Source organism: Mustelus asterias, chromosome 15 (genome assembly GCF_964213995.1).
Source record: "Mustelus asterias chromosome 15, sMusAst1.hap1.1, whole genome shotgun sequence".
Taxonomy (NCBI): domain Eukaryota; kingdom Metazoa; phylum Chordata; class Chondrichthyes; order Carcharhiniformes; family Triakidae; genus Mustelus; species Mustelus asterias.
Window position 1 is genome coordinate 21,614,193 of NC_135815.1, and position 22,681 is coordinate 21,636,873.

Below are 22,681 nucleotides of genomic sequence, written 5' to 3' on the forward strand. Positions count from 1 at the left end.
ACGGGTTGCGGGCCACCTTCCCGTACCTGGATAACGTCACCATCTGCGGCCACGATCAGCAGGACCACGACGCCAACCTCCAAAAATTCCTCCACACTGCGGCACTCCTCAACCTGACCTACAATAAGGAGAAGTGTGTATTCCGCACGCGCCACCTCGCCATCCTTGGTTGTGTTGTGGAGAACGGGGTTATCGGCCCCGATCCCGACCGCATGCGTCCCCTCCTGGAACTTCCCCTCCCCACCACCCTCAAAGCGCTGAGGAGATGCCTAGGCTTCTTCTCATACTACGCCCAGTGAGTCCCCAATTATGGGGACAAAACCGGTCCGCTCATCAAATCCACATCTTTTCCCCTAGCGGCGGAGGCTCGGCTGGCTTTTGACCTCATCAAAGCGGATATCGCGAAGGCCACGATGCACGCTGTAGGCGAATCCACCCCATTCCAGGTGGAGAGCGATGTGTCTGATTTTGCCCTAGCCGCCACTCTTAACCAGGCGGGCAGACCCGTGGCCTTCTTCTCATGCACCCTCCAGGGCCCTGAAATTCGACACTCCTCTGTTGAAAAAGAGGCACAAGCCATCGTGAAGGCTGTGCGACACTGGCGCCACTACTTAGCTGGCAAACGGTTCACCCTGCTCACGGACCAACGGTCCGTTGCCTTTATGTTCAGTAACACGCAGCGGGGCAAAATCAAGAACGATAAGATTTTGAGGTGGAGGATCGAGCTCTCCACCTACAATTACGATATTTTATACCGGCCTGGGAAGCTCAATGAGCCCCCAGACGTCCTGTCCCAGGGGACCTGTGCCAGCGCGAACCTATACCGGTTACAGACTCTCCACGATGACCTCTGCCACCCGGAGGTTACCAGGTTCTTCCATTTCATCAAGGCCCGGAACCTGCCATATTCCATTGAGAAAGTCAGGTCTGTAACCAGGCACTGCCAAGTCTGCGCGGATTGCAAGCCGCACTTCTACCGGCCGGACAGAGCGCACCTCATCAAAGCCACCCGCCCTTTCGAACGCCTGAGCGTTGACTTCAAAGGTCCCCTCCCCTTCTCTGACCGCAACGTATACTTCCTCGACATCGTTGATGAGTATTCGCGGTTCCCTTTGCTATTCCCTGCCCGGATATGACCTCGGCCACGGTCGTCAGGGCCCTGCACAGCCTCTTCACCCTGTTTGGTTTCCCCAGCTATATTCATAGCGACCGGGGTTCTTCTTTTATGAGTGACGAGCTGCGCCAGTACCTACTCTCCAAAGGCATAGCCTTGAGTAGGACTACCAGCTACAACCCCAGGGGGAACGGACAGGTGGAGAGGGAGAATGCAACAGTCTGGAAGGCCGTTTTATTAGCTCTCCGGTCTAAGGGTCTTCCAGTCTCCCGCTGGCAAGAGGTCCTCCCTGATGCGCTACACTCACTACTGTGCACGGCTACCAATGCCACCCCTCATGAACGAATGTTTGTTTTCCCTAAGAGGTCCTCCTCGGGGACCTCACTACCGTCGTGGCTGACGTCCCCTGGCCCTGTCCTGCTCCGGAAGCACGTGCGGACCCATAAATCAGACCCCCTGGTCGAAATGGTCCGGTCCGGCTCCTCCACGCCAAACCCCAATACACCTATGTGGCGTATCATGACAGGCGGGGGAACACGGTCTCCATTCGCGATCTGGCCCCCGCAGGTACTACGTCCCACAGCCCCTCACCCCCAGCTCCCAACGTCGTCCATGATGCACCAGAGTCGCAACACGCTCATTTAGCCCCCGTGTACGGCACGCCTGAGCCCCAGGAGCAGCCTCCACACACCCGGCAGTCTGAAGGCGCTACGGACGGCTTCACCGGTTATGGACTGGCGTCTGACCCATCACCACGGCCTCCTGAACCGGCACCACGGCTGACATTGTAGCGGTCGCAGCGGCAGATCAAGCCCCCGGAGAGACTGAACCTGTAACTTGAATCAATAACTTGTGACTGTCGTTCCACCACCTCGCCCCCACCGAACTCTTTTTTAAACAGGGGGTGAATGTGGTGAACCACTGTAATACTGTCTGTATATGGGATATGCCTGGGCATGCCCCTGCTGCCTCAATCCGGGGCTCCGCCCTCCTCGGGGTATAAAGGTGGCTGCTCTCCGCCCCTTTTGCCTCAGCTCGGGTTCGCCATCGGTTTGGGAGCGCTTCTGTTCTTGTTAACAAAAGCCTGTCATTTTGCAACGTCTAGTCTTTGCGTGAATCAATGGTGCATCAAACACAGCACAGATCCCTGTACAATCCAGCACTAATCCTGATGTAATTAAACACTGATTCTGATAAAACGCAAACCTGATCCCGGTATATAATTTTTATAATCCGGCATTGATCCTGAAATAATCCAACATCAATCCTGATATAATCCAGCAGCGATCCTGATTATAACCCTGCGCCAATCCCCATAGAAAGCAACACCGATCCTGCCACCACACAACCCAGCCGGATCCTGGCACAATTAGGGCTTTGATATCATCCAGTTTAGATCTTTGTCGAGTCCAGTACCGATCCTGGTGTCTTTAAACTGATACAACCTAACACTGATCCAGAAGGGATCCCGACAAAACCCAACACCGTTCCAACCCAGCCCCCACTGAATAGATGATAATGAGGGATATATATGTAAGAATGAAGAGTTGTCAGCAGCAGAAAGTAATTTGAACTTCCCCTGGATGACGCTGTCTGTATTGCCTCAGCGCAATTTCTCGTCACGTGAACGCAGAAGAAAAGTTACTTGTTGTTTTCTGATCAGATTAACAACTAGCAAAGAGAGAGAGAGAGAAAACCGGGCGGGGCTGAGCTCAGACTGCACCTTGAGAGGAGTCACTCCACCACCCCTCTCTCCGCAGACAGCACAGCAGGTAAGAGCACTTTGGCTATTCTCTCCTTCAATCCTTCCCAGCCACTTCCTGGTTTCCCCCTTTCCTGTTGCCTCGCTGTATCCTGAAAAAACAAACTCTTCGATCACAGTCTGCCTTTGTTGTGAAACCGTGTCGCCAGTCACTAAATGGGTAAAACACCTTTGACTTCAGGTTCACTGCCAGGAGCGAGTATCTGGGAGCTTTTCTTCATGTTAAATTCACAGCAATAAATGTGGCAACGGAAATAGTGCATTTCCCACAGTACCTCACCCATACTAAAAAAAAACCTGTATTTAACTGGTGACAGCACGGTGGCACAGTGGTTAGCACTGCTACCTCACAGCGCCAGGGACTCGGGTTCGATTCCCGGCTTGTGGAGTTTGCATGTTCTCCCCGTGTCTGCGTGGGTTTCCTCCAGGTGCTCTGCTTTCCTCCCACAGTCCAAAAATGTGTGGGTTAGGTTGGTTGGCCATGCTCCTTCGTGTTAGGGGGACTAGCAGGGTAAATATATGGGGTTATGGGGAGATCGCCTGGGTGGGATTGTTGTTGGTGCTGGCTCGAGGGGCCGAATGGCCTCCTTCTGCACTGTAGGGATTCTATTCTATTCTAAGAACAAAATTGGAAAGAAGCAAGTTTAACTCCACTGCCTTAAGGGAAGGGGGAGGAGTAAGAGGAGTTTAGTTAGCTTGGCATCGGTACTGGAGAAATATTACAATCTATTATTAAGGACATGTCAAGAGGGTCATTGCAAAATCAGGCGTACAGATTTTCCTGTGAGTTAGGAATGAGGAAAGGTTTTCTGGATTCAGCTCACTTACATTTGCCCGTAAGGCTTGTCAGCATACAGGGCAGCTTGGCAGGCAAGGGCATAGATTTGGGTGCAATGCCAGGGATGCTATTCCCAGCTGGCCCCTGCCCAGGGGTAATTTTGCAGTCAGGTGGCCGACCCATGGGCCGGTAAGGGGCCAACTGATGGCCAGCCACTTCGGGCATTTTCTGGAGGATGATGCCGAATGTGAAGCCCGTTCGCTGCTCAGGCTGGTGGTAGGCAAGGAGTGGCGGCTGCTTTATGGACCCATTGAGCCCATTGATGCCCCCCCCTCCTTCCAAGTCTTCCACCCCCTCCCCACCCTGTGCCCCCCCCTCCCCCGCCCCCCCCAACTGTCCACCTTGGAAAGAAAGATCTAGATTTTCCAGCCCCTCCCGCAGCGTGCTTTTGGGCGCCGGAGGCAGCTCACCATTGGGCACCAGAGGGATCTTCCGGTCCTGCCAATGTCTACAATGTTTTGAGTGGCTTGTCTGTCCTGCCGGTGGGAAATCCACCACTGGGGCCGCCTTCGGTGAGATCAGGCGATCACACCAGTGGGAAGGGCTGGAAAACCCTGTCCTAAGATGTGAGGGGGGGATGGGAAACAGTTGATATAGTGGGCAAAATTTTCCCTCTCATCTGCTGTGGGAATCGTAGCGGGCGGGACAGGAAATTCTGCGGACCGTGTGGGAACGTCTGTAGGAATTCCCGACTTTGGGGCGCGCACGGCTGGAAAATCCCGCCTGGCAGGAACATGATGGATTTTAATGTTGGGATGTGTGAAGTTATCCATTTTGGTCAGAATAACGGAAATGCAGAAATTTCCTTTTAAAAAGGGGAGCGCCAGAGGTCACATGACATAAGCATAGGATTGGTTGCATTTTTGCAAATTCTGACATTACTCATCTTTTAATCCCTTTTTTTATCCTGATGCGCAACGCATAATTATGCGATCCTGATGTGTATAATCTGTGCTATGTTCCTGGAAGATCCCCGCTACATTTTGGTGACGGGGAGTTGCGTGGTGAGGAAAGTCCTTAGTTGGTTGGTCGGTGACGGATGGCCGAGGTGGAGCCTCGTTCACAGTGGCGGTTTTGCTGGTGAGCGGGCCTACGCTTTGGCAGTGCCGTAGGGATCGAGACGATGGCTGCTATTGTGAGTGAAGTTGTGGATGACAGTGTCGACTCCTCAGCACAGACAATTGGTGCTCACATTGATGAACTGCGAGGTATCCCAAAGAGAACGGATGAAGAGAATCGTGTCAATGGAGAGGGCAGTTTCCTCAGTGTGGACTCACCTCCAGCACTTGGGAAATCTTGCTGCATTGTCCGGTGAACATCCTGGTTGATTTGGGGAGATGGAGCCAGAGAAAGAGTATCTGTGCGCCCAGTCTCCCGAGGGGAGCTGAGGATGAATTCCCGGCTGAATTTCAAAACTGACTGCCATGCTTTCACAATCTCCATTTGAAGGCTGAGTGTTCCGGGTTCAATGGAGCATGTTGTATCCAGCCTTTGAGGCCTGGGTTTGGTCGAAGACTCTGACCACCGACCTTGCGTTATCGTGTCCTTGGTGTTTGTCAAGTGCTGGAGGCGGCTGGATGCGAGGGATCTTTGCCACTCACTAAGGCACAGGTTTCTCTTTACCAGGGCTCCAAGACAAAAACATGGTGGAGGTGTAAAGTCTTCAGTGACACTCTGGATGTTACTTGAGGATCGTGTCATGGCTTTGGCCTTTTCAGGTCTGTGGATGGTTAGATTATCCTGCAGTTCATCATTAATCTTGAACTTTGTTTCCTTGTGATTTCGCGATATTGGGCCCGATTTTAACATCGCGCAATCCGCGCCACCCTCCGCGTCGGTTCCCCCTTTACCAGGGCCTGAAAATGGACGCTATCGGGACTGTGCCCGAAATGGCCGCGATAGCCCTTTAAATGCATTTGAATGTATTTAAGTTGAAGTAATGGGCTGCACGCCTAACTTTACCAGCACTTCCCCCTTTACCACCACGTTCACCAATCCTGAATTGGCGCGAATCAGACATGCTCCATAAAAGTCTGATTCGGGCGCTCCATCAGTGAAGATTAGTGAGGCGGTAAGTGCATAGCGTCTGATGGCTCTCTGCTGCTCACGGGTGACCTTTCGTTGCGGCCATTTTCTTTCTCGGGTCGGTGGGGGCTCTGCATGTGTATGGGGGGGTGGGGAGCTGTTGCTCAGCAGGGTCTCCAATGTCCGATTTGCAGCACGGACCCAGGTCTCTGCAGTGACCTCGGGTCTTGCGGTGCTGCTGGGTCCTAGTGCACTCAGCTCACTTCCAGCTGAAGGATGTGCACAAGGCCCTTGCAAATTGCACCGCTGCAACCTCTCAACTTTTCAAGGAACTGTGATTGTGGAGAGCATGTGGCTGGGGAATTGGGGGGGGCTGTGATTGTGGAGAGCCTGTGGCTGGGGAATTGGGGGGACTGTGATTGTGGGGAGCATGTGGCTGGGGGAATTGGGGGGTGGCTGTGATTGTGGGGAACACGTGGCTTGGGGAATTGGGGGAGCTGTGATTGTGGGGAGCATGTGGCTGGGGGAATTGGGGGGGCTGTGATTGTGGGGAACACGTGGCTTGGGGAATTGGGGGAGCTGTGATTGTGGAGAGCCTGTGGCTGGGGAATTGGGGGGACTGTGATTGTGGGGAGCATGTGGCTGGGGAATTGGGGGGGCTGTGATTGTGGGGAGCATGTGGCTGGGGAATTGGGGGGGTTGTGATTGTGGGGAGCATGTGGCTGGGGAATTGGGGGGGTTGTGATTGTGGGGAGCATGTGGCTGGGGGAATTGGGGGGGCTGTGATTGTGGGGAGCATGTGGCTGGGGAATTGGGGGGGGCTGTGATTGTGGGGAGCATGTGGCTGGGGGAATTGGGGGGGTTGTGATTGTGGGGAGCATGTGGCTGGGGGAATTGGGGGGGCTGTGATTGTGGGGAGCATGTGGCTGGGGGAATTGGGGGGACTGTGATTGTGGGGAGCATGTGACTGGGGGAATTGGGGGGACTGTGATTGTGGGGAGCATGTGGCTGGAGGAGTTGGGGGGGGCTGTGATTGTGGGGAGCATGTGGCTGGTGGAATTGGGGGGGATTGTGATTGTGGGGAGTATGTGGCTGAGGGAGTTGGGGGGGCCATGATTGAGGGGAGCACATGGCTGGGCAAATTGGGGGGGCTGTGATTGTGGGAGCATGTGGCTGGGGAATTGGGGTTATGGACAATGACTGTTGATTAGCTAGGAGCAAGCAGTGTTCCTTAACCTCTACATGTGTTCCTGTCCATCTCCCCCACACCAATCGATCTTGCTGTTCTTTTGGTTGCTCCTGGAGCTGAGGAGGAGGAACTGGAGGAAGAATTCTGGGTACAGGAGGCCCAGGCCCTACCACTTACAGGAGTAGAGGGAGACGACCACCAGAGGCAGGAGGTGAGCGCCATTCACCCAGAGCAGGGGCGCAGGAGAAGGAGGGAGCGGAGACCCCGGCAGTTCTGTGTAGGAGTGTCATTTGAACAGATGTCGGACACCGTGTGCCGCCGACATAGAACATAGAACATAGAACATAGAAAGTCACAGCACAAACAGGCCCTTCGGCCCACAAGTTGCGCCGATCACATCCCCACCTCTAGGCCTATCTATAGCCCTCAATCCCATTAAATCCCATGTACTCATCCAGAAGTCTCTTAAAAGACCCCAACGAGTTTGCCTCCACCACCACCGACGTCAGCCGATTCCACTCACCCACCACCCTCTGAGTGAAAAACTTACCCCTGACATCCCCCCTGTACCTACCCCCCAGCACCTTAAACCTGTGTCCTCTCGTAGCAACCATTTCAGCCCTTGGAAATAGCCTCTGAGAGTCCACCCTATCCAGACCCCTCAACATCTTGTAAACCTCTATCAGGTCACCTCTCATCCTTCGTCTCTCCAGGGAGAAGAGACCAAGCTCCCTCAACCTATCCTCATAAGGCATGCCCCCCAATCCAGGCAACATCCTTGTAAATCTCCTCTGCACCCTTTCAATGGCTTCAACATCTTTCCTGTAATGAGGTGACCAGAACTGCGCGCAGTACTCCAAGTGGGGTCTAACCAGGGTCCTATAAAGCTGCAGCATTATCTCCCGACTCCTAAACTCAATCCCTCGATTAATGAAGGCCAGTACGCCATACGCCTTCTTGACCGCATCCTCCACCTGCGAGGCCGATTTAAGAGTCCTATGGACCCGGACCCCAAGGTCCTTCTGATCCTCTACACTGCTAAGAATGGTACCCTTCATTTTATACTGCTGCTCCATCCCATTGGATCTGCCAAAATGGATCACCACACACTTATCCGGGTTGAAGTCCATCTGCCACTTCTCCGCCCAGTCTTGCATTCTATCTATGTCTCGCTGCAACTTCTGACATCCCTCCAAACTATCCACAACACCACCTACCTTGGTGTCGTCAGCAAACTTACCAACCCATCCCTCCACTTCCTCATCCAGGTCATTTATGAAAATGACAAACAGCAAGGGTCCCAGAACAGATCCCTGGGGCACTCCACTGGTCACTGACCTCCATGCAGAGAAAGACCCCTCCACAGCCACTCTCTGCCTTCTGCAGGCAAGCCAGTTCTGGATCCACAAGGCAACAGCCCCTTGGATCCCATGCCCTCTCACTTTCTCAAGAAGTCTTGCATGGGGGACCTTATCGAACGCTTTGCTGAAGTCCATATAGACCACATCCACCGCTCTTCCTTCGTCAATGTGCTTGGTCACATTTTCAAAGAACTCAACCAGGCTCGTAAGGCACGACCTGCCCCTGACAAAGCCGTGCTGACTACTTTTGATCATACTAAACTTCTCTAGATGATCATAAATCCTGTCTCTCAGGATCCTCTCCATCAACTTACCAACCACTGAGGTTAGACTCACCGGTCGGTAATTTCCCGGGCTGTCCCTGTTCCCTTTCTTGAATATAGGGACCACATCCGCAATCCTCCAATCCTCCGGAACCTCTCCCGTCTCCATCGACGATGCAAAGATCATCGCCAAAGGCTCCGCAATCTCCTCCCTCGCCTCCCACAGTAACCTGGGGTACATCCCATCCGGTCCCGGCGACTTACCAACCTTGATGCCATTCAATAGTTCCAACACATCCTCTTTCTTTATGTCCACATGCTCGATCCTTTCTGTCCTCCGCAATCCAGCAGTACAACCACCCACATCTCCAACTCCGAAAGGAGACAGTGCAACACCTGTGCAACCTGTTGCAGGACCTGGCACCTCGGGGCAGTGGGGGGCACCCATTCTCAGTGGCTGTCAAATTGATGGCCCTTTGAACCTTTATGCAACTGGTTCCTTCCAGACCCCTAGCGGAGATGTCTGTGGCATCTCGCAGTCAGCTGTGTGCACCTCTGTCAAGCAGGTCACAGAAGCCCTGTATGCCCGGGCTGGGCTGGACATCAAATTTAACCTGGACCAGGCCCATCAGGAAGCCGGGGCCGCAGGATTCGCAGCCATTGCGGGGATGCCTTTTTTACGGGGGCCATTGACTGCACCCACGTCGCCCTCAAGGCCCTTCTACAGAATCCACAAAGATTCATCAACAGAAAGGGGTTCCACTCCCTGAATGTGCAACAAGTGTGTGACCATAATATGAACATTATGCATGTCTGCACAAGACGTCCAGGCAGCGTGCACAACAGCTTCACTGTCAGGAGATTGGACATCCCGGAGACATTCGAGGAGGAGCCCAGGCTGTGGGGGTGGCTCGTGGGTGATATGGGCTACCCGCTTCAGACATGGTTGATGGCGCTTGTGCGGAGGCCTGTGTCCGAGGCGGAGACCCACTACAATGAGGCCCATGTAGCCACCCGCGCGATAGTGGAGAGGTTCATTGGGCTCCTTAAAATAGGACTCCGGTGCCTGGACCGATCTGGCGGGGCCCTACAATACAGCCCAATTCCTGCATCGTGGTCGCGTGCCGTGCCTTGCACAATCTGGCTCTACAGAGAGGTGACATATTGGAGGAGGAGGAGGAGGACATGGAGGCTGACCATGGGGAATCGCTCATGGGGTCTGGGGAACCAATGGCTTCCTTTCCTCAGTGACACAGCATTGAGGGGCCTCCCCAACTGACATCAACATGAAGCTTCCCTCCGGCGATCATCAATGGAAGAGGATTCCTATTCGAGACAAATTAGTCACAGGTGGGTGATGCAAAACCATTTAATTGCAATTAAGGTGTTTAAATAAGACGTTCTAACATAAAAACTTGTGAACCGAAAATGTTAAGGTGCTTAAATAACTTTCTAAGTTATGGCCCTTCACCATGCATCTCAGTGCAAATACAACTTCCGAATCTTACGTGGCCTACCACTACATCTCAGTGATTCCCCAGAATGTACATCGGAGGTGGAGGGGGCCAGCTGCCGACCTCGCCCTGTTGCCTGTGATGCGCGTGGCGAGCGTCCTCTGGAGGCCCTGGACCTTGAGGGCTCTGGCCAGCTTCCAGGTGTCTGGGATGTTTCCATGACATCCTCTTCATCCCGCTGCCCCTGAGATGCCGCGGTGTCAGAAGTGGGGAGTCAGAAGGTGGTGCCTGAGCCACAGTCTCCAAGCTGGAAGGCCCTGGCATGGTCGCGAGTCCTTCCTCTTCCCTTGGGGTTCCTATGGGCCCCTGGGTCACTCCATGGGGCGGTGGTGCTTCTGCAGTGAGCTCCAGAAGCTCCGGCGTCACCTGGCACTGCCAGTCCTGGATGGCCACCTGCATCCTATCCATGGTGGTCAGGCCCTCTGCGATGGCCACTTGAATCGGGGGCCGCCTCTCAATGGCCGCAGCAAGGGCCCTCTGAGACTGGACCATGCTCTGCAACCCCTCAGCCATGACCCTCTGTGACTAGGCCACGTTCTCAAGGGTTGCTGCCATAGCCCACTGTGTCTCAGCGCTGTCCCGCTGGCTCTCCTGCAAGCTTTCGAGCCTCTCAGCCATGGACCGGAGAACCTTGAGAATTCTGTTCAGTCCCTCAGCTGTGGTCTGCTGTGACTCGGCCATCGCTTGGAGCCTGCCACTCATGGTGAGGATTCCCTGCCCCAGGTTTTCCACTGCAGACGGCACCCTTGCAGAGTTGGCCTGGGAAGCATGCAAGACAGACAATAGCTGGTCCGCCTGAAAGCTTTGGGACTCCTCCCTACAGCCTCACAGCTGGTCTAGTGTGGCCGTCAGCCCCTCCTGCATTCCCTGGCTCTGTTGCTGCATCTCCAGCAGCTGAGGGAGAAGCGATCCCGGAGGCCCAACATGTAGCCTGGGGCCAGCTGGGTCCTCGCCTCCGGCAGGCCCCTGCATGTCAGAGGCCTCGGACGTTCCCTCCTCCACCCGATGTACGTTATCACCAGAGAGTGACCCAGAAGCCTCAACACTAACTGGATCCACCGACGTGTCAGTATCTGGGATGGTGAGTTGTGAGGTGGAAGCTGATGCCAAAATGGTGCCACCCTCAAAAGTCCCTTCACCCATATCCTCCGAGGACTCGTCCGAGCTGTCTGGGCCAGGATGGACAGGAGCTGCAGTACGGGCCTGGAGTCCAGAAGGCCACAGGGTGTCCAGATGTGTCCCTGCAACACAGGACACAAGGTTAAGTGCAAGGGAGGGAGAGGAATCTGGGATGCCCAACACATGATTCACATTTCTCCATTGAACAGAGAACAAAGCGCCAAGAAAATTACATCACAGGAACAGGCCCTTTGGCCCTCCAAGCCTGTAGCGACCAGGCTGCCCATTTGATTTGTAACCCCCTAACCTTCCGGAGACCATATGCCTCTATTGCCATCCCATTCACATAGCTCTAAAGGCACCCCTTAAAGGTCGCTGTCGTATCTGCGTCCGTGAGCTCCCCTGGCAATGAGTTCCAGGCACCCACTGCCCTCTGTGCAAATAAACATGCCTGGTACATCTCCTTTAAACCTTTCCCCTTGCACCCGAACCTCATGCCCCCGAGAAGCTGCTTCAAAGTGATTGACCGTGCCGGCGCTGACAGCCCGCATTGCCCGTTCTCTGGAGAGCTCCAGCACCCGCTCCTCAAAGGGGGTGAGGAACCGCAGGTCTGGCTCACCACCCCCTGTCTTCGCCCTCTCTCGGGTGTTATGATCGGTCTTCTCGTGTGGAGACAGAACATGAAAGAAATGGTGGCGTGACTGCTGGGGATGGGAGGATCGAGGGGAGAGTTGGGGGAAGATGCAAGATGGGGTTCAGCACTCGCCCTTGCTGCATGGATGAGGTCATTGACCTTTTTCCGGCACTGCTCCCTGGTTCAAGGGGCCAGTGCCCTGGCACTGACCGAGGCGGTGACTTCCTCCCAGGCCGCATTTCCTTCAGAGCCCCTGGGTCTGCGTCCTCCTGGGGGGGAAAGACGGTGTCCCACCTCGCCTCTGCTGCATCCAGTAGCCTTCCAGGTCACCCTGAGAGAATCGGGGGGCTGGTCGTGCGCACATTTAGTGCAGGAATGCCTGCCTGCCTGTCCATTCTTGTATTTTTAATGGAGTTGCCCCTCGTCAGGGCAGATCAGCTGCAGGCAGTTTGGCAAAACATTCCAACAAGTTCCATGCAGTTTGCTTGTTAGCATTGAGGGGAAGGCAAGTGAGCACTTGCAGGTGTGCTGATGGGGGGGGGGGGGTGGCTGAGTGCCGCAATGATTGGGGACAGGGGAGAGAGATGGAGGTGTCACACAGCCATCGGAGTCCGGAGGAAATGGGGCCCTTGTGCGGGAGGATTAGGAGTGGGGTTGAGGGGGATCACTGTGCCTGATATCTGTAGGGTGGAGGGGAGAGGGTGGATCTCTCTGCCTAGATCGGTGGGAGGGAAGGGGGAGGGGCCGTGATCGGTCTGGGTGGCGGTGGGGGGAGGGGGGGGGGGAATAAGGGAGTCAGTAATGTTGTGTGGGTGGGGCAATGTCTGTGGGGGCCAGGGGGAGGCATTATCTGGCCCGGGACCGATGGGGCAGGGGAGCGTTTTTCTACCTTTTTTTTTCTGCACATACGCAGCTGGAGGCGCCGATCGGGGCTGCCTCTCTCAACCAGAGTCCTTGCCAACCAATCAACACCCTCTTCTCATGCAGTATAAATTGTTGTTGCCTTTAGATTTGGCATTTTGGCAAAACTGCCCTGATGAATGCATGATGGAAAGCTTCAACAGCATTGCACTTTTTTCCCCAGCAATAAAAGAAAATTATTTATTTAGTCACAAGTGAGGCTTACATTAACACTGCAATGAAGTTACTGTGAAATTCCCCTCGTCGCCACACTCGGGTCAATGCACCTAAAAAGCATGTCCTTCAGACTGTGGGAGGAAACCGGAGCACCCGGAGGAAACCCATGCAGACACGGGGAGAACGTGCAGACTCCGTACAGACAGTGACCCAAGCCAGGAATCGAACCCGGGTCCCTGACGCTGTGAGGCAGCAGTGCTAACCGTTAAGTGCCGTCCACCAATATCTTCTACTCTGCATTGGAATAAGAACCTATATACAGGCATTTATGCCACGTGGCCAGGCATCAGCAGATCGAAAATTCTCAGCCAAAAGAGTTTGGTGTAGAAAACCAAAAAGAAAGATCGCTTGTTGAAAGGAGACTTATTAAGGACCATTGGGATAAGGGAAGTGTCTACATAGCAAGTCATCATTCAATAACTTGGAGCACCAACTGGTAGTGCCAGGCAACACAATGAAGTCCAACCAGAAACATAGAACATAGAACATTACAGCGCAGTACAGGCCCTTCGGCCCTCGATGTTGCGCCGACCAGTGGTACCAATCTAAAGCCCCTCTAATCTACACTATTCCAATATCATCCATATGTTTATCCAATAACCACTTGAACGCTATAGGAAGTGGTAAAATGACAGGAAACCCAGAGAGGGAACTGAAGAAAGATATTGGAGAGGGAAATGTGAAACCGCAAAAAAAAAGGATATCAAATCGAGACAGATAGCAAAGCATGTTCCAGATGGGTGGCACAGTGGTTAGCATTGCTGTCTCACAGCTCCAGGGACCCGGGTTCGATTCTCGGCTTGGGTCACTATCTTTGTGGAGTCTGCATGTTCTCCCCGTGTCTGCGTGGGTTTCCTCCGGGTGCTGCGGTTTCCTCCCAGAGCCCAAAGATGTGCGGGTTAGGTGGATTGGCAATGATAAATTGACCCTCGTGTCCGGGGGATTAGCAGGGTAAAATATGTGGGGTTGCGGGAATAAGGCCTGGGTGGGATTGTGGTCGGTGCAGACTCGATGGGCTAAATGGCCGCTTTCTGCACTGTAGGGATTCTGTGATTCTATGAAAAAAGCAGAAGTTGAAAAAACACACCAGTGACTTAACTCTGCTCGTCAAATCCAATGCAATGTCTCGTGAGCTGGAAGAAAGAAGTGACGTTGTGCAGAACAGTGAGGAACGGATTGTGCAAAAGGTGGGAAAACGTAGACTGCATTGAGCATGCAAGATGCACACAAAACCTTAGCAGATATTGAAAAACAGATTGCTTGTCTGCCATTGGAAATAAATCTGTACTGAATTCGATATGTTCTTGGATTATCTGTCTGTTTATTTTTCTCTTGAAGTAAATCATCCAGTGACCCCTATAAGAACTTTTCATGGCACACAAATTTTATAAAAACAAGATAGTCTTATAAGAGATTGAGGTTATTGGATGCAAAAAGCAGCTTGAGTAAAGCCACAAATGCCATCACTTGTGATTTATTTGAAAGAAAAAAATAGTCATGAAGTATTTTGATCTGTTTGTGGAAAAGTCTTTTATTAAAGGTGCAGGAACCCTGTAAATAGCTGTTATACAACTTTAATTTAAACACCTTCCAAGCATTCCAGTTTAATGAGACAAACAAGGACAGTAATTCAACAATTTCTTTATTGAACACTTCTGATACCAATTCAAACATAAACAGTTTCAACTCATTAACTCTTTACTGAACATTAACTCGAACTGAACATCAACTTTCAACTGAACTTTAACTCTTAAACTGCACTTTAACTTTAACTTTAACTGAACATCAACTTTAACTATTTAACTGAAAATAGATACTACTGAGTTCAGGAAAACTTTGGCCAAGAAATATCCTTGATGATCTGGAGGAGGGGACGGAGTGTAGGGTAACGAAGTTTGCAGACGACACAAAGATAAGTGGAAAAGTGAATCGTGTGGAGGACGGAGAAGATCTGCAGAGAGATTTGGACAGGCTGAGTGAGTATGGCAAATGGAGTATAACGTTGAGAAATGCGAGGTTATACACTTTGGAGGAAATAATAACAAATGGGATTACTATCTCAATGGAAACAAATTAAAACATGCTACCGTGCAAAGGGACCTGGGGGTCCTTGTGCATGAGACGCAAAAGCCCAGTCTGCAGGTACAACAGGTGATCAAGAAGGCAAATGGGATGTTGGCCTATACCGCGAGGGGGATAGAATATAAAAGCAGGGATGTCTTGATGCACCTGTACAGGGCATTGGTGAGGCCGCAGCTGGAATACTGTGTGCAGTATTGGTCCCCTTATATGAGGAAGGATATATTGGCATTGGAGGGAGTGCAGAGAAGGTTCACCAGGTTGATACCGGAGATGAGGGGTTTGGATTATGAGGAGAGGCTGAGGAGATTGGGTTTGTACTCGTTGGAGTTTAGAAGGATGAGGGGGGATCTTATGGAGACTTATAAGATAATGCGGGGGCTGGATAGGGTGGAGGCGGAGAGATTCTTTCCACTTAGTAAGGAAGTTAAAACTAGAGGACACAGCCTCAAAATAAAGGGGGGTCGGTTTAAGACAGAGTTGAGGAGGAACTTCTTCTCCCAGAGGGTGGTGAATCTCTGGAATGCTCTGCCCACTGAGGTGGTGGAGGCTACCTCGCTGAATATGTTTAAAGCGCGGATGGATGGATTCCTGATCGGTAAGGGAATTAAGGGTTATGGGGATCAGGCGGGTAAGTGGTACTGATCCACGTCAGATCAGCCATGATCTTATTGAATGGCGGGGCAGGCTCGAGGGGCTAGATGGCCTACTCCTGCTCCTATTTCTTATGTTCTTATGTAGAATCTATCTTCTTGTTCTCTGAAGCATCCTTCAGGGTACAATTCTTCTTGCGATGGTTGGCCTCTTCGAGTTATTGCTGCCAAACAAAGGAATGCATGTCTCTTTATCCACAATTCTCCACTTGCTTCCAGAATATTCTCTGCCATCCAGCCAACTATGTCACCAGAAACTGGTCGCATGGCTCGAACATCCAGTGAAATTACTTTTGAACGACGCCATTACACTTATTTCATTTGACATGTACCATACATAGCAGCCATATAAATCAAAGATGTATTGCCTCGGTTAATGTAAACAACTTCCCTTATCTGGCCAACACAGGAAGCTTCAGATCACAGCTCCCATGACCTTAATCTATAAGTTGACCAAAAATCCCAGCATGCTTCTCTCTCAGCCAGAATAGCCATTTTACAGCCACTATTGCCATTATTGTTGTTAAATCATTGTTGTGGCCGTTCTTTCTCTGTCCACATAGCCATATAATATCCCCTATAAGGCTTGCTGTCAATTGTGTTTGATAACTAGAGTGTCTTTACAACATTAAAGCCCTTATATAAATAAATGTAAAGGTTGTTGTTGTTCTTGCTGGTTATTAAGGCTGAGTAATGCGTTTACCAAATTAGGGACTCGGGGAGCGTCGTGAAGTTTGTTATTGAAAATTATTTCAATATTGGAACTGATGATCGTGTACATTTGCTGAACAAGTTACACTGTGCTATTCTGAAACATGTTTATTGGCTTATATTTCAGAAACAGCACCTCAGCCATGGCTTCTTCCACTCATTATTAGTTCTTCAGTGACCAAGTGACACCAGTAAGTATCTATATGCGAGATCGTTGGTCTGATTTTAGCTCTTAGCTGGTGGGAAGACCATGTCTTTAACTTAACCCACTTTTTCCTGTGCGCTCTTAGCTCTTTGTGTCCACAATGACCTTTGCAGAGGATCTCTGAATTAGCAGACCATCTTTCGGTCTTGCCTCTTGTTAAAGATTCACCATGGCCTGAAAGCAAAAACATTTAGTGAGTTAAAAGCAGAAAGCATTGGAAAACTCAGCAGGTCTGGCAGAATCTGCGGAGAGAGAGAAACAAAGTTAACGTTTTGAGCCCAATATGACAATGTTAATACAGTTTCTCTTCCAAAGAAAAGTTACTTTTCCACAATTCTATTTGGATAAAAATATGGAAAGCATGACAGAAATAAAATCACATTTAATCCAGTGTAGTTTTTCTGCAGTGCTCAACTCGTAGGGTTTTCACTGTCAAGCGGAGCTTTGGAAATTTCCTGACTTGCCTAATTGCACCATTTTCACTCAGGAGTTGGGTGCAGGATGGATGCAAAGGGTAGGTGGCCATGGGGATGGTCGAATGCTAAATTGGGCTGGTTAGAACTCAATTTGGTTCTCTGGATCATTGTTCAAGTTATTTAAGAAGCTGTTAAATCCTCTAATCCTCATCCACCCCCACCCACCCATCCTTCCTGCCCCATTATACCCGCCATTCCAACTCAATGCCAAGTGTTGGCTCTCTGAAACCCTCCATGATGCCTCTAAGTCCACTCACCCAGTATCAACCTAGGGCAGAACTTAGGGGTCATGTGGAGATAAATAAAAAACTTCTAACAATCTAGTATAGCTTTCACTCATACATACTTGCTAGTGAAAACATGTCCCATTCATATAACTCCTTCAAAGTTTTTAAAACTCCTCAAGTAGTTAATCCCTTATAAGGACAAACACATTTCTATTCAGATCCCCCATAGCTGACCCTTTAATAGCCTCTTTAAACTGCCAATCAAACTGTGAACTCAGAACCACCTGCTGAAATAATTGTAGCTTTTGAAATTCAGCCGAACAGTCATAATGATATGTTAGCTCTTTGGGCAAATATAAACAAAGAATGCTATTGAACCTATACGACCAGACACTGCTGCTTTTTTTAAACCAGCAGCCGATGGTCTATCATTCAAAGCAGCCCAGCAGAGATACTTTTATAACTTGCAGGGACAGCTGCCACCTGTTTTTTTTAAAGTTTAAGGAGTGAGGTATTTTTAAATCTTTTGATCATATCAGTTATACGGAACTTATCCACATGTTCAAAATGTTTATGTCTACTTCATCAATTTGTGACTTCGCCTGTGAGAACAGCCAAAATGTGATCCTTTTGCACACAGCACTGAGTTCAAGTTGTCCTGCTGAACTTCGGTTTCCTTCCTTTGTGAATCATGCCCCACCCCCTTTTGCCCTGCCGCCGCGGATTGGATCTGTCGAAACTTTCCATATCCAGGTCCCACCCGCCATTTGAAAGGTCTGCGGGGTCTTCCCCACTCGGGTGTGAAAATTGGGCCCATCATCTCAAATTCAACCATCCAGCAACGGACAGCCTGCATGTCACCTTTGGCATAATTGAGCTAAGAATGCGCTTACCAGACATACCCCAAGTTTAGAAGGGGATTGGAGTTGAAATTCTGTCAATTTTTGCCAGTAATAATAATGGACGATTGATGGAGCTGACTGCCATAAAATCTCAGCCCCAAGACCTTCCTTCAGGAGAACATTGTTCCAAGGTTGAACACATTTTCCATTCTGAAGGAAGGCTTTTGGCCTATTGTGCTTCTGGCAGCACCCTGAAAGAACCACCAACTAGTCCCCCTTATAGAATGTCAGTGACTGCAACAGTCTACAAAAAATGTTCACACTGAAAGTAAGATTCAGCCAGACTAAAGGAGCTAATGGCCGTTTCTAAAAGAACATACTGGATATGTCGACCTTTGTTTGGCTGTAATAGTTAAGAATGACACCTTGCGCCTCCAGTAAATAAAAGCACCATCTATTTACGTGGAATTCTTTCTAACTTTGTGCCATTCCTGTCAATCATTCTTTTCAGTGGATTTCATTCGAGAGTGTCGTTCAGAACTAGTTCAGCGAATGGGAAGGCAGGTGATCGACCAGGTGGTTGATGATCTTTACAGCAAAGGGGTTTTGAACAACGAGGAGAAGGATTTGGTCCTGGGAACGCTGCTGTCTCAGGAGAAAGCAAGATTGATTCTTGGGTACGTTGAGAATAAGGGGAAAGCCGCCTGCAACATCTTTTTGGACGACCTCAAGCACCATGATCAATATCTCTTTGAAGAGCTAAAATGGACAGGTGAGTGAGACCCCGTTTTACACATAAAACTGAGAATGTAGGGGGCGATTCTCCCAGCCCACTTTGTAGCACAGCGGGCCGGGAGAATCTAGCAGGGACTGTTTCGCGGGTTCCCGCTGGGCGCCATGGCCTCTGCGAGTCTCCAGCAGCCAGATTTCCAGCACCATCAGCTCCACGCCAGAAATCACCATGGAGCTGCATCTGAAGTCTCCAGGCCCACTAGCCTCTACCCCCCCACCCCCACCTCCCCCCACCCCCCTCCCCGACCGCCAGGAGTGTTTCACTCCAGCAGGGTTTACAACAGCTCCCCGCTGGCGGCCTGACCCCGCTGGAGTGAAGGAGGGCCACCAAGGGTCGCGGGTATGGTGAGGTGCTCCCTAGGCATTGCCAGCTTGGCTAGGCTGGCACTCCCTAAGGGGCAAAGTAGCAATGGGTCTAATGGGGGTGGTGCTTATGGGGGCAGGGCCTCTGTGCGAGGGGAGATCGGTGGGGATGCATATCACTCTTCAATTGGTGGTGATAGAGTGAGGGAGACCAGCGATTGAGGCGTCCATTGGGTTGGGGTGGGGTTGGCCTGCTAGGAGGGTCAGGGCTGGGGGAATTGGGAGATTGGGGCTGCCAGGTGTGGGGGGAGAGATTGAGGTGAGCTGAGCGGCGAGGGGGGTAGTGGTTGACGCTGGCCCAGACATAGATTCATGGAATCCTACAGTGAGAAGGAGGCCATTCGGCCCATCTGGTCTACACTGCCCACAATCCCACCAAATCTCTATCCCCATAACCCCATCCATTTACCCTAGCTAGTCTCCCTGACACTACGGGGCAATTTAGCATGCCCAATCCATCTAATCCGCACATCTTTGAACTGTGGAAGGAAACCGGAGCACCCAGAGGAAACCCATGCAGACACTGGGAGAACATGCAAACTCCACACAGACAGTGACCCAAGCCGGGAATCGAATCCGGGTCCCTGGCGCTGTGAGGCAGCAGTGCTAATCACTGTGCCACCGTGCCGCCCAACATGAGACATGTCCGGGGGGCCTGTGATCGGGGCGTGGGGGGGGCGGGGGGGGACGGGGGGGTTGCACAACCAGCGTTGCGGGGTTGTGGGGCTGGCCAAGCTCATGCTGGCCAGTGATCGGGAGGCCGGGCAGTGCGGGGCTACTGCGCATGCACCAATCTCAGCGCGGACAGATCGGCGCATGCGCAGTGGCCCACTCAGCGCTATGCTGCCGGCCTCTCCAGCGGGAACAGGTCCCACCCACTGATTTTTCGCATGAATCACACTCGTGCACTCTGCAGTGCAGAATGTGGGAGATTCATTCTGAAATTGCGGCTGAAGAAACCCACGGGATTTACTCCAATTTCTACGCAAATCCGAGGCTTCGAAACCTTTTGGGAGAATCGCCTCCGTAATCTTTCTGTGAAGTTTCAGCTTTTTATATCTATTGGTATTTTAGTTTCCCACCAATTATTTTCTCTATTTATGTATTATATACTTTTTCTCTGTCCCCTTGAATCGCAGACATTTTTCTCAGTATTTTTGCCGTGTATTCTCTTCGCTTCTTCGTTCTCTCCTTCTCGCTGTCAGTTCTCGTAAGAGCTGTTCTCACCTCTGCTTCCATCACCTCAACTATAAAGAACCCATCTGTGACCCCGGTATCTTTCCTTAATTCTGATAAGTATCTTCTGATTGGTGGAAAGCTTTCTCTTATACAAGAACAAATTTTATTGTAAAAATGCTGTTCAAATAATCTGCTGTATTTTTATCTTTGGCCTGTTGCTCTTTCTAATTTCCACCATGTCACAGTGTGAACACTGTGAGTGTTCGGCAGGGACAATATGACTGAATATTATTACAATAAATGTTGTGCTAAATTCTTACTGGAGACCTCTGTGCCAGCTTGGAATAAATTGGACAATGGTATTGTTTGTTGTTTCTCTTCCTGCACCTGGTGGTGGTGCACTTCTGCCTGATTCCATAGCCAGTAATTCCCAGAACTGGTTGCTAGCCTGTCACCAGAGGCTTATAGCTTGAGGGGTGCCACTCTGTGCCAAGCATGGCTGACCAGGAGTCTTTCCCGGTCTTGCCACCTGCCATTGGCACATTGGAAGGGTTTTGCAAGTTGATACCCAATTGGTTTGGCCACCTCCATTGACCAACAAGCCCTGGAGTGGGACTCAAACCCGGAGCTTCTAGCTCAGAGACAGGGAGGCTACTCACTGCGCCACACGATCTCCCAGAGCTGACTTCCAATAAACACGCCCCTCTTGACCACTCGTTTTACTTTGCCTGTCACTGGATATATCAATTGATCATAATCCCATCAGCGAGCCTCAGATTGCTTTTCCAATTTCGATTTTTCAGATGTCTTCAATCTTCAGCCTCACTGGCGTCTTTCAGGATTACTGTTACATTGTTATAGGACATAGAAAACAGAAAAACTACAGCACAAAACAGGCCCTTCGGCCCCACAAGTTGTGCCGAACATATCCCTACCTTTTAGGCCTACCTATAACCCTCCATCCTATTAAGTCCCATGTACTCATCCAGGAGTCTCTTAAAAAACCCGATTGAGTTTGCCTCCACCACCACTGACGGCAGCCGATTCCACTCGCCCACCACCCTCTGTGTGAAAAACTTCCCCCTAACATTTCCCCTGTACCTTCCCCCCCAGCACCTTAAACCTGTGTCCTCTCGTAGTTATCTTCCACATTGTGTCCTGACAACACACTCCTAGGTACTGATGATCTAAATTGTATTGATTCCTCTGTCCTAATAGACTCTGCTTCTTCCTACTTCTTGGCAGGAAAGTGAAAACAAAATTTCAATACATTTTACCTCTCCACAGCTTATTTCATTTACTTCCCTTCTCTGGTAATAAAGAACAAAGAACAGTACAGCACAGGAATGGGCCCTTCGGCCCTCCAAGCCTGCGCCGATCATGATGCCTGCCTAAACTAAAACCATATGCACTTATGCAGCCTGTATCCTTTCATTCCCATCCTATTCATGTATTCATCTAGTTGCCCCTTAAATGCCACTATCGTACCTGCTCCCACCACCCACCCGGGCAGCGCATTCCAAACATTCACCACCCTCTGTGTAAAAAAACTTGCCTCGCACATCTCCTCTAACCTTTTCCCCATGCACCTTAAACCTATGTCCCTTAGTCCTTGACTTTTCTACCCTAGGAAAGTACATTTGACTATCCACTCTGTCTGTGCCACTCATAATCTTGTAAACCTCTATCAGGTCACCCCTCAATCTCCGTCGTTCCAGTGAGAACAAACTGAGTTTATCCACCTTCTCCTCATAGCTAATACCCACCAGACCAGGCAACATCCTAGTCAACCTCTTCTGTACCCTCCCCAAAGCATCCACATTCTTCTGGCAGTGTGATGACCTGAATTGTACACAATATTCTAAATAAGGCCTAACTAAGGTTCTGTATAGTTGCAGCATGACCTGCCAATTTTTATACTCAATGCCCCGACCGATGAAGGCATGCATGCCGTATGCCTTCTTGACTACGTTATCCACCTGCGTTGCCACTTTCAGTGTTCGGTGGACATGGCGCCACACCAAAGACTGCTGCATAAGATAAAGTGTTACGGGTGATGTATTAGCATGGATAGAGGATTGGTTAACTAACAGAAAGCAAAGAGTGGGAGTCAATGGGCGTTTTTCTGGTTGGCAATCAGTGACTAGTGGTGTGCCTCAGGAATTAGTGTTGGGACCGCAATTATTTACGATTTACAT

The 22,681-nt window shown here is 50.7% G+C and overlaps 1 protein-coding gene across 5 annotated transcripts in view; it reads left to right on the top strand.

The window, feature by feature from the left end:
* Positions 1-2,735: 2,735 nt before the first annotated feature.
* Positions 2,736-22,681, top strand: part of LOC144504387 (NLR family CARD domain-containing protein 4-like) — a 42,145-nt gene continuing 22,199 nt past the window's right edge. The window contains exons 1-5 of one of the 5 annotated variants that reach the window (XM_078229610.1): positions 2,747-2,886; positions 14,770-14,932; positions 16,527-16,590; positions 18,661-18,921; positions 20,444-20,577. In XM_078229610.1, the coding sequence (XP_078085736.1) occupies positions 18,914-18,921; positions 20,444-20,577 (142 nt within the window). In that variant the 5' untranslated portion in view covers positions 2,747-2,886; positions 14,770-14,932; positions 16,527-16,590; positions 18,661-18,913. Of the gene's footprint in view, positions 2,887-14,769; positions 14,933-16,526; positions 16,591-18,660; positions 18,922-20,443; positions 20,601-22,681 lie in introns of all 5 variants that reach the window. The other 4 variants (XM_078229611.1, XM_078229612.1, XM_078229609.1 and 1 more) reach the window with 4 other exon arrangements.